The 12,394-nt window shown below is 39.5% G+C and overlaps 1 protein-coding gene across 1 annotated transcript in view; it reads left to right on the top strand.

Annotated features, from left to right (window-relative positions):
• Positions 1–904: 904 nt before the first annotated feature.
• Positions 905–12,394, top strand: part of MPDZ (multiple PDZ domain crumbs cell polarity complex component) — an 82,568-nt gene continuing 71,078 nt past the window's right edge. Inside the window, exons 1-5 of the mRNA XM_026052730.1 lie at positions 905–968; positions 1,431–1,597; positions 7,807–8,028; positions 9,016–9,155; positions 11,157–11,370. Of these exons, the coding sequence (XP_025908515.1) occupies positions 953–968; positions 1,431–1,597; positions 7,807–8,028; positions 9,016–9,155; positions 11,157–11,370 (759 nt within the window). The 5' untranslated portion in view covers positions 905–952. The remainder of the gene's footprint in view (positions 969–1,430; positions 1,598–7,806; positions 8,029–9,015; positions 9,156–11,156; positions 11,371–12,394) is intronic.

Here is a 12,394-nt window from a genome sequence, read left to right as displayed (position 1 = left end):
TTAAGTACTATTGCGAAAGATAAAGAGATAAAATGCCCAGCTCAGATCATGAACGTGTGATGGTCTTTGGTCTTCTCGCTGTCTCCTTTTCTTTTCTCTCAGTTATCAATCTGCATCAAATGTGTTTTAACACTCTAGACTTAGCAGCTTCAGAGACACTAAAAATAAAAAAAAACTCCACACAGCAAAATTCAGATTCCTTATTTCCTTCATGTGTGGACTTTACACTTTACTGCATACTGGTTCATAAAAATCAGCTGTGTTTGAGAGCCTACTCTTAAAATTAGTGCTTTAATAAACTGTGGTGCCTGTGTCCTGCAAGCCTGTGTGGCATTAAGGTTTCGTGACTTAAGTGACTCTTCCCCATAAAAGGTGACTTCAGATATTTTCTGTGGCTCATTCTGAAGCGCTTATATTTGCACTTGGAAATGTACTTGAAATTGTCAACATAGGTCTTGAAAATGGTTCCCTTAGGGAATGTTGTTATGAATCATTGAAAAGTGAAGGAATGAAACAGTGTAAAGTATCAGTGGCAGCTGTGATTCATAGCTTCTCGTGAAAGAAATGAAGGGCAGTTTGCGCAACTTTATACAGACAACATCTTTGATATGGAAATAAAAATAATATTACGAAATACATTCCTTAAAACATTTTGCAGGCAGGATTTAATCTTCAAAGATAGGGTCAGTTCTGAGGTTATTTTAATTATCCAGGGAGGCTGTGGTTTTGTGCATAGGTTGTTATTTTTCTCTTGTATGGAGTTCTTTTCTTTCTTCTTTTTTTTTTTTTTTTTTTTTTTTTTTTTTTTTTTTTTTTTTTTTTTTTTTTTTTTTTTCTGCTCCAAAGCTTAATACTTAGGATTCTGTGCATATGACCTTTTTCTTTGTCTGTTGTTTTTCCAGGGAAATACTGCATTTTATCCTTTTGGAAGAGGAGTTGAGAAGCAGAAAACATGTTGGAAACAATTGGTAATATTGTTTTAATATTTAKAAGTCTATTTTTGTGACCAAATTAAGTGTGCATGATAGATTTAGGACATTGCTGTACACAGCTGAAATACGTGTTTTCAAAAATAGCTACTGTGCTTAGAAATACATGTCTWATTTTTGCATTTTGTATTGAAAAATACAAAGGTGTACTGTCATCTGGGGTCGTGCAGCCACAGTTCTTGCAACAAAATTTTAATGAAGCTTCTTTGACATTTGTAGCCCATTTCCTAATGGACAAGAATGTAATTCCCATTGTCYGGACTTTTGTGCCACGTCCACGACTTTCCGAAAACCTGAGACATATTATTTGGGCTGGGATTTGAGCCGCGCGGGTGCTGTGCAGTTCGCCGCGAGCTGCGGGGAGCCCCGGTGGTGTGTGGAGGTCCTCTGCCGTGTGGATGTGTGCGCCGTGTCGCTCACGGGGCGCGGGTGTCTCCGCAGATCCGCAGCGGGCGCTGCAGGCCGTGGAGCGCCTGCAGGCRAAGCTCCGCGAGCGCGGCGACGTGGCGCACGAGGAGAAGCTGGGCCTGCTCAGGTCGGTGCTGCAGAGTCCCCTCTTCAGCCAGATCCTCCACCTGCAGACCTCGGTGCAGCAGCTCAGAGAGCAGGTAGGAAAATCCCTCCGTGGGTGTAGGGGGAAGCTGATAAGAAGCTGCCAAACGTATGCRCCTCCCTGTGTGCATGTTGATTAGTGCGGTTAAGCAGCTTAAGTGAAGGGCTGAGCCAGAGCTTCAGGGAGCCGCGGGAGAGATGCCCATTGACTTTGCTGGCTGTGCTGGAGCCCACAGTGTTTATGTGTTTTTTGTGTGCATGCCTGTTACTGATGTGTGCGGTGTGGAAATGGCGGTATTGGGTGGAGGGTTAACATAGGGCTGTCTCTGCTCTTCAAAAAGAAAGGAAAAGACATACTTCAGATGTGGTCTTGAAGACTTTTCTCCTGGGGACCACTTACTGTGCTTGTGCATCGTAACCTGAGAAAAGTGAGCATATGCAAAGAAAATTGTGCCAAAAATATGGATTCTGTAAGGAACTAAGGATTAATTCTCTTAATTATTGTGGTTATTTTTGTTATTGTTATTATTATTATTTTAGAAATAAGATAACGAAGAGCTCCTACTGGGAGCACTATATTCCAACCCTTGCTTGGGGTATAAAGTGGTACTTTTCTGCATATCCCCATCGAGGGTAAGAAAAGGGACATTTTCCTTTAAACCATTCAGTTATTGCTATCGCTTTGCTTCCTTTCATCACAACAGCAACTTGAATACTAGAAAGTAGTGCAGCCACTGAGTTAGGACTGGGCYGCGCACCCGACTGTGCCTGTCGTTGTGGCTGTGGTCGGCTGTAGGATGGGTAGTGTGGTGCCCACTATGCAGACAGCCCYGGCGGGAGGAGGCAGCCTGTGGTACCCCCGTACCAGTCCCTGTCAGCACTCACCACTGGTGAAGAGTCCTAGCACTCCCGAGGGGACTGCAGCAGGAAAACGCAGTCCGGCTCTCTGCTCTTTCTTGTTAATCATCTTAATGCTGTTATGCACAGACAAGAAATATACATGGGAACGCTGTTTGGGCTTCCATCTGTTACTGTGTTTCTTTTTTTMTCTTTGTTTTTCTATTTTTGGTTTATTTGTTGGGTTTGTGCTTTGAAACTTTGAAATTATTGGTTTCATTAGGACACATTAGGATCCTATTGCCATAGGATCATCATAAAGGATGATCCAGTATTTTGGCCAAGCTCAGCCAGACTGAGGAAAGAGGCAAGGTGTTTCCCAAGCATTTGGAGTTGGGCATGATCTCAAATGGTACCGAGTTAGCTGTGCAATGTCTCGGCGTGATGGGATAATGTTGCCATTGTTAGAGACCAAGGTAGCTAAATATATTTTGGCATTTCACAGTGACCTGGACCTAAAGTTGTAGTGGAGTCTCTTTCAGAGTTAAGCATGACAGTTTAATAAGTTGTTTATTAGGCTTTAATTGCTTGTGAGATTTGAATGAGCAGTCTTGCAAACTCAGGAGAGGGTCAGCTTTTAGGAGAGATTGGGCTAGAAGATAGGGTGGAAGCAGAAGAGCAGTAGCTGCAATTTGCTTCTGAATCCAGCTGGTTTGTTCCAGGTACCAAAATAGAAGTAGGTCACAAAATTAGACTTGCTTATGGATGTGTTGTGTCTTCATCAAGTGAGTTTGAGAGTATTATATCCTGGATAATACTACGTGGAGTGGCCATACACAGCAAGCACAGAATCACAGAATCATTAGAGTTGGCAGGGACCTCTAGAGATCATCTAGTCCAACCCGCTCCACCTCCTGCTCCAGCAGGGACACCCAGAGCACAGGGCACAGGGCGGCATCCAGGCGGGTTGGGAAGATCTCCAGAGAAGGAGACTCCACAGCCTCCCTGGGCAGCCTGTGCCAGGGCTCTGGCACCCTCACAGGGAAGAAGTTCTTCCTCACATGGAGGTGGAACTGCCTGTGTTTCAGCTTGTGTCCATTGCCATGAGATGATTGCTTTTCTCTGAGAAGAGAGTCTGCACAGTAGGTTGAGAGATCCAATAATTGTCTGCTGTGTTTTCCTGGACAAAAAAAAGAAGAAAAAAAGTAAATACCTAGTTTTGTTTGCATGAACATTTGCATTCCTTTGACAATTGCTACCTTATTTTAGGGTCTAAAATATTAGACTACCTGTTTTTTCTTTCCGACATGTGAGTGACCTGAGGAGTGACAYATGAAGACCTGAGGAAGCATGTATTTCTCCTTTAGTGGTGAAGTTTTGGCATATGCCACCTGGTTTCCCTAAAGCTTCTATATGTTAATTGGAAACTGATGCCTTTYGGTGCTGGTTTTTGGTGCGAGAATCTCTCTTGAGTTTTTGTTTCTGGTATTATGCGCAGTGGTATGGATTTACTGGCATGGTGCTTCATCTGAATGTTGATGAGGCTTGCCGACTTTTAATCGGATACTGTGATGGCTATTTACATGTGCTTTGAAGACTTTTCCTTAAATAGGCAAACAATGTTTGTTTACACTGCAAGTCTACCATTGCAAAGTTAGCTAGCTTGGGTAGAAAAGCTCTAGAACATGAACATACTGATTGGGAGTTTTTGAGTGGGGAGCAAGGGTGGGAAATGCTGTCATGATTCAGTAGTTGCTTGAACTGAGAAGCAACAAAGTAACCAGATGCTCTTTTCTGCCTATTAATATCTTTAATTTTCAATAGGCATTTGKTTTTTTTTGATTCTGAAGAGCAAGCTCGGTGTTTGACAATAAGGGAGCAACGCAGAATAAAAATAGAAATAGTGTTGTTTTGGGCTTTTCAAATGTCTAATTAATGCTTTCTTTTTCAGACAAAATAATGATATTCAGGCAGCAGTAGCAAGMCTTCTCTGTCTCTTCTTTCTTTTCTGTCTCTCACTTATCCAGCTTCTCCGCTCAGCACAGGGCCCTTCTAAAAMAAAAAACCCTTTCCTTTGCTAGGCTGCATTCCTCAGATTTTTTTTTTCCTTGCGAGTTTGACCCTGGTTATTTCCACACAATGAAGGAATGGAAAAGCACCCTCCCTGCAGCACAGCCACATACTGGATCACATGTGATAGCTGGGTGATAACTCAGCGCTGCAAAGCAAACCTAGGAAAGATGTGAAATGGAGAAATGTTATCTTTTGTATTGTTTGCAACTTTCCCTCTAGCTTGTGATTTGCACAAGTAAATGAGAGCCTTTGGTTATTATTATTTTGAATGCCTTTCTGTGAGAACGGTAACTTTTCTGTCTTTTGGAACAAAGTATATTGTGTGCTCAGTTAAAAAAAAAAAAAAAAAAAAAAAAGGAAAAAAAAAAAAAGAGATGTACTTGGTAGCCCTTCTCAGAGCTGCTTTGAAGGTTACCAGGGCGGAGTTTGTCTAAAAAGCTGGTTGCTGCTTTTGCTGCTTAAAGGAGGAATTCGGGGGAGGGACAGGAGTCTCCTGCAAAGGGGCTTCCCGGGAAATTCCTCACTCTCCACCTCCCCCTGCAGGATTTTCACGGGGACCAAATGCTCTTTGTTGGCTGGTGTTGACCTTTTTGTTGCTCGTCTCACCTGAATAGCAGGCRAGATGTTGCTTCATGTGGCAAGTGATCTTGTAAGGCAGCGACTCAAAGCCTAAAATGAAGAAGCGCTAAGAATTTGTTCTTTTGAATGCTGAGACCTAAAAATGTTGATTCTGCTCCTTTAAATGATGGCATGCCACAGAAGTGGTTATTTTTTATTATTAAAAACATCTTAAAGGACTACATGTAAGCACTACTTGATTGCATTTAACGTCTGTGTGTCTGTAGCGTAAGTTTTATCATACTCTGTGGTATCAGTGAATCTTCTTTTTGCCTAATGCCARATTATGCCAGTATTGCAGATGTTACATACAGCAAAGAGAAAGCCAATCAAGGCAAATTAGCATAAGCCAAATTACAGAACAAAGCAATATTCTTTCATGCAGTGCTTATATAATCACAGTGCTATGAAGCACTATCACAATGGAATTGTAGTGATTTTATTACTGCCAAGTTGTGCAATTTATATGTTATGAAAAATTCTTTTTGCAGCCACAAGAGCATTGTCTTTCTAAGATTTCACTTGTGGTTTATTTTTTTCKCAGGAATAAGCTATACTAGTCTGATTAGTACATGCCAGGTCTTCTCCACTTTTGCCTGCTAGGAATCAGGATTTTGGGAATGAGAGGGATGATGAATAGWAAGGAGAGAGAGTTTATGACCTTTCCTTTTTGAGTTATCTGGGAATTTGAAAATCCTGACCTTGGGTTCATTACAAATTTCACTATGAAATAGGAGTGTTTTGAAAGTGCGTTTCCTGGTGAGGGGAGGAAAGGGAAGATGAATCTGAGATAAATGTTTTTGCACCCACAGATAAGAAATACTTCATTCTCTTGACAATTTCTTTCTTTCTTTCTTTTTTTTTTTTTTTTTTTTTTCCTCAAGTGTTTCGATAACAAATCAGAAGCCAGTTCATGTCAGATATGATTTTGGAATTAAACCTGTCTTCCACTGATCATTTAATACTGCTTTCTTAAGATCAGCTGTACTCTGATTGAATCCACTATTAGTACAGAAGACCTGTGACATCTCACTACGTTCTCGATATCCTGTATCCAGTGTTATTGCAATTCTGAGATGAAGTGTTTAAAGGTCTACTTAAACTGGTGTAGTTTGAAGAATGSCTTTTCCTCTTAGGTGAAATATGCTGCATTTCTTTTCAGCGATATTTCAACTAGCATGAAAACCTTGCCAAGAGTGGCTTGATGCTGTTTTCTGCAATGAGCACAATGATTTAGAATAGGAATCTCTCTCTCTCTCCTTGACTTTTTAACATCTGTAGTACCAGATACATAAGATACATAAGCAAAAGCAACATCTCGCCTTTGAACAAAGGCAACATGTAGAACAATGTGTTATAAATGTAAATGTTGTTGTAGACAATGTAAAACATGTAAAAACAGCTTGGGGTTGAGTCTTAGAGGGCACATCAACATGCCTTGAAGTGTAAGCATTTTTAAGCAAAAGTAAACTGTGAATTCTGCTGATTATAGTGGTGAAATCAAATGGTAAGTAACCATTTGATCCATCAAAAATGTTTTTAGTTAGAAACATGACAGTGACGTGTTAGAAGATTTAAAAGTAAGGATATTAAAAGGAAGACATTTGTTTCTATTATGTTTTTTTTAATGCACCTGGACTGAGAATGAATTATATGAAYACAATAGTGACTTTTTCATGAGAAAATTTTTAGCAGAAAGATATAATTAGTTTAACAAAAGTGACATACTTAAAAATTGAAATTGATGGACTAGTCATTTAGAATAAATTGAGTTTAAAAAAATAATTTAAAAATTGCTTATGAATTCCATTTTTTTGGAAACTTAAAGATTTGAAGAAAGAGAATTTCTGTCTTCTGTGCTGAAGAATGGAAAACTGAACTATTAAAAGTATTTGGTACCACACTGTTGAAGTCTTAAACTGAAGTTATTTTACTGGTCAAATATGAGACAGATTGGTATGAAAAAAGTATTTCCTATTGATAGTCTACAAGCTGTGGGACAACAGATAGAGACTTGTACTTCTCCWGAGGTTTGTTCATTTGTATAAGGCATCATCTCCATTCTCCCACTCCCAAACACTGCTTTGCATGGGTCATCAGGGTCCTGGTTTGAAATGGGGCAGTTGGAGAATTATGTTATTTTCTGCTGTTAGAGGAGTCTGTCCTCTCAGAACCCTCCTCTAAAGGTAGAGTTGGGGTTGTGGTTTTCAAATCATCCTAATGATTTTAGACTTGCGTATAGTACTTCTGTATTTAACTATAGAATTCTACAGAGATTTATAGTGGCAACTTTCATATATAGTGGTGCAGAAACTCTGATCAGTGAAACTTTAATGAGGCCTTCGTTTTCTTCAAAATTGGCAGGGTTCCTCTAGAATACAAATAATTACTCTTCATTGTAAAATTATTGATAAATTTTTACTTAAAAATCTGGGTTCTGTTGAAAAAGCTTGTTCAGACTTCATTTGGAACAGCACATTAGGTGGATGTGCTCATATGAGCAAGAGGATATTAGGCAGAGTGAGGAAAACAATTTTATTTCCAGTAATTTATTTCCAACATTTTACTGATACTTTGGAAATTTGCATCAATTATGAATGTGCAAAACTTTATTTTAATTTTATCGTATTTATAAATGTTTCTGACAAAGAATTGTCTAACCGTGGTGCTATTTGGTTGATAGGGTTAGTTTGTGTGTGGTTGTGGATCTGTACTGTTACTAATTTTTTTTTTTCAGGTAAATACTACACCTTCCATCCATACCAGTGGCGAGTTCCCGCAGCTCCTCCATCACGGTGTGAGTGTGGGTTCCTCACTGCATAATGAGTCCTACCTCCTGGCTCAGCAGAACGGCAGCACAGCTGCCGTGCTGGAGGCGTCCGTGAGATCCGCCACTCCTCAGATTAATGGGAAATCCTCCAGCGATGACTTTGAGCAGCTGATCAGGAATATGTCCCAGGTAACTGTCTTCTGGCAACCATGGGTGTGAATCATTGTTTATCCARTAGGTTAAAATACATGTCTGTTATTTTAAGGGAATTGAGTTGTTAAGAATACCTCAACTCTTCTATATGCTATATTTGCTATATGAAGCAAAATCAGCGTTTTAATTTGAGGAACAGTTATTAAAGGAGAAAAWTTTCTTGGAAAAATAGCCTTGATGTTGACACAGCAGGCCTTATTAATGTCAGGCCTGCCCACCATGTACAGTATGTTTCCCTCTATGTTTATGCATAGGACTGTCATGCATGAGGGGATTGTTTGTCATAATGTATTTTTGATAGTGTAATAAATTAATCATATTTTGATATTTGATTTCCAATCAGATGGAAAACTTTTTATCTTTTTTTTTTTTTTTGCCTTTTTGCACTTTATTCTTTCATCTTTAAAGTATTCTCTGTGGTGGGCCAAAATTGTGTACAAATTGTGTACACACTACAATTTTGTAATTTCTGAGACCAGTTTTGGCCCAGAATGTATTCTAGCATTTTCCTAGTTAACTTTTAAAAGATGTGGGAGGTCTTCTGCCTTTTCTCCTCAAAAAACTTCTACCTAGTCATGTTTTTCCCATTTTTCTGTATTTATCCTGTGATTTCTAATTCAGCTTCAAAGCTATGCAATACCCTCTAAAAGTGAGTAGATGTATGAGTCCTGTCCCCTCTGAGCTAAAACTTTTGTATGAAGCAAATACAATAGCTAATAATTGTAGCAATTACTTTTTCCTAATCTTCCCTTCCTCAGAGTTGCAATAATTTTTATTTCTCACATCTTCTGTATTTTCAGCTTCTGTTGTCATATGAAGAAAGCAAAACTGAACAACTACATTTCAATTACTAGCTTGTTTACKCTTGTGCAGCTGTAGCAGTCAAAGTAAAATCCATTTACACTCTCATACTGCTTTTCAAGATTTTTAATATTGTGCCCTTTTCTTTCTTATGCTGAACAGGGTCGTCCTGTTGAGACCATTGAGCTTATTAAACCTCTAAGTGGTGGTCTCGGCTTCAGTGTTGTGGGCTTGAAAAGTGAAAACAGAGGAGAACTGGGAATATTTGTTCAGGAAATCCAGGAGGGAAGCGTGGCACATAGGTAAGATTACTAATGAAGTAGTTCACTATACCAAGTGACACATGACACTGTAGTTTTGTTGCTGCTTTTCTGGCAAAGGGTGYCTTACCTGCTAGTCAAAGCCATTCATTCTAGAGGATATAAAATTACTCATTACTGCAGTTTTTATAACATCTGAACAGGGAAGGCCTGATCTATGCTTGAATTTTCCTTAGATGTAAGTCCTCTCTGGTATGCTTATGGTATCTCCCTTTCAGCTGAGGAAACAGGGAAGTTGCAGTTCTGAGCAGTAGATCATAGAGAGTTGTTAGCAGTTGCAGATTGATTTTGACAGTATCAATTACACTGGAAAAATAGTTTAGTTCCTCCTCCAAAGAACTGAGTGTAATTAGTGAAATTGTTTGTGGGATAAGGTGACACTGAGCAGATGTCAGGAATGCAGATGTTGAATTGACCTGGAGTCCTTGGACTCTTAAAGATGAGGTTACCAAAAACTCAACAATAATAATGGCTTGCTGAAAGTAGCTTTTAAACATCAATCCTGATCCCAGAAACCCTGTTGGTGGGAAAATCAAAGACAGGGAGGGCAGATTTCTGCTGTAAGAACAGCCTGCGGCAGCAGAGCCAGTCCATAGCAGACTGATGTATGGCCATGTAGTGCGTGACCAGTGTGACCATGCTGGTCAGGCTCCTTTTGGCCGTTAGAGCTCATCAGCATGTTGCCCTGGGGCCAAGGCATCATCTCTGTGCTGTTTCTCACCCTTTGATAGGGAGTAGCTTTCTGATGACTTGAATACGAATGTTGTGATTTTAAGAGTGGAGAGCATGGCCTACAGAGTTAACTCAGGTAAAAAGGCAGCTTGCTGTGTGTTGTTATGATATGGTCTAATTTGCTTAACTACCCCTTCATTTCTCAGACTTTTATTCTCTCTTTAAACGGTCTTTGCTTTTACTCCTCTTATTCTGCAGAGAACATGTCTGTAGGTACCTATTTATATCCACCTTGAGACATATCTAAGCCAAATCAGCTCCTGATTCACTTGTGAGAATAGACCTTTTCAACAAATGTTATAGGCTGCATCAATAAAGAAAATCTAGGGCAAGAATCAATCTAGAGTATTCAGAAAAATGGTTCAAATTCACAAGCAAAATACCGCAGCTTGCAGCTCGATAGCATTTTTTCCCTGAATACTGTGGAGTATTTTTCCCTGAATACTGTGGAGTATTTTGGCATCTTTACTGTAGCTGCACATAAAGGCTAGTACAATAGCCACTTGATTTTGTTGCTGGCCTTTGTCTCATCAAGCATTGCAGTTTGATGATTCTGAACACACAACCTCCAGAGTCTTGGCTTGTTTCATGTAGAAGTAATATAAGCAGGGGAGGAGTTGCAGCGTAACTCATGTGTGTTCATATCCTTCCTTTGAAGTAGGTCTGGGGAAAGGCTTAGTATGTGATTTTACAGTAGTGCTTCCTTTATCAGCAAGTGAAGAATAGTCTTATAATTTATTCAACTCTTTTTTTTTTTTTTTAATTTAAAAAGGATTTTTTGATTTTGTGCAAAACAAAATTAGTTTCCCTAACATCTTGATGAAAGTGTGTTCCACTCYACGGTTTGCTGAATTTTCAGAATGGGGGCACTGAACAAAGTAGAGCACTTGGTCTGCTAAGCAAGAGGCTCAAAGTCAAGAATAAACATAAGTTCCCAGGCTATGGTTGAGAGTGACGGAGATCTAATATGCTTAGTCTCGGATGGGGGTACCAGGAGAAGAAAGCTGGCCAGGGGGTAGCAGCCAGGGGAGAGTGGCAGTGGGATTAGCTTCAAAGGAGGCGATCACCAGGGTGCCACTGCAGCTCCTTGTAGCAAAACTGCAGGGAGAGATTAAAAAGGTGGGAAAATAGAGAGCCGGATATTGAAAAACTGGAAAATTGTCAAAATATTATGATTTTTGTGGAACTTTTTTTTTCTTTTTTTTTTTGTTTGTTTGTTTTGTTCCTCCCTTCTTTATGCATATGTGACAGAGATGGAAAGCTGAAGGAAGCAGATCAAATCCTGGCTATTAATGGACAAGCCCTTGATCAAACAATTACACATCAACAGGCTATCAGCATCCTTCAGAAAGCAAAAGATAATGTCCAGCTAGTTGTGGCCAGGGGCACTTTMCCTCAGCTCATCAGTCCTGTAGTTTCCCGCTCTCCATCTGCTGCTAGCACAGTTTCAGCCCATTCCAACCCGGTGAGTATACCCCAAATTGTCTGTATTCAGTTCTGGGCATGAGTGCACTGATTGCGTCTGCTGTTTTGAGACATCTTTTGTAAGTTGTATGTGCATTTTCTTCACAATTCGTGACCTTTTTTTTTTTTTTTTTTTCCCGTCTATATATCTGTGTTGTACAATTTCCATGTGAATAATAGAAAACATTTTGGATTGYTGAAGAGATCTCGATCTTGACCATATTCCTTTCGCCTTCTGCCAAACTCTTGATATCCACCAATGCAAATAGAGCATGTTTGCCTTCCATTATAAACCTCTATTTGGAGGTGGCAGTAAACAGCATCTTTTTCTCTCTTCTCCTCTCTGCTTGGGCAAACAGAAATTTTGGATGCATTGCCATCTAATCTGCACCACCAGCTGCACAGGTGCTTTTCTGTTTGTTCCTCTATTATCTTTCAATGTAGAGCTCAAATAAAGCAGCAGGGAGAGCTATCAAAATACCATGTGCAGTGGGAACATGTCAGGACCCACAGAAAGCATCTCTCCTTTCTTTTGAAAGAGGTGGTATTTCTAGATGCAGAAAAGAGGGTTCAAAACCAGGGTGATATTAAATGCGCATTTCTCTACATCTCTTTATCATGTAATTGACTGTGCATTTTGCTTGCCCTGGTATGTAGTACTTTATCTTCTGTTCCTCTAGGAAGATTTGGCTGTTGAGATACTTAGGGCTTTTATTTCTGAGAATTTGAAATAAGTGGTATATGTGAGGTCTTGAAAAAGGAAATATTTGATTGTTTATGTTAACCATTAACATAAAGTATTTAGTGAAACTGAAAATGATCGTTTTCCTCTGAATGCAGATTTATATATACAAATGACTTAAAACTTTGTGCCAGCACATTAAAAGGCCTGCTTTCTTTCAGTGTTCTAGTTACAGGCTTCTTTCTCAATTTGATTATTCTCATTATCTCTATACATCTTCTATTTCTTGAAAAAGGTCTTTTTAAACCTACTGCAGAGTCTTAGATTTCCTCCCTCCCTCCCT

Source organism: Nothoprocta perdicaria, unplaced genomic scaffold, assembly GCF_003342845.1.
Source record: "Nothoprocta perdicaria isolate Ctin4 unplaced genomic scaffold, notPer1 scaffold_90, whole genome shotgun sequence".
Taxonomy (NCBI): Eukaryota; Metazoa; Chordata; class Aves; order Tinamiformes; family Tinamidae; genus Nothoprocta; species Nothoprocta perdicaria.
The sequence above is the reverse complement of the archived record's forward strand: the minus strand, read 5'-3'. Positions and strand labels throughout refer to the sequence as shown.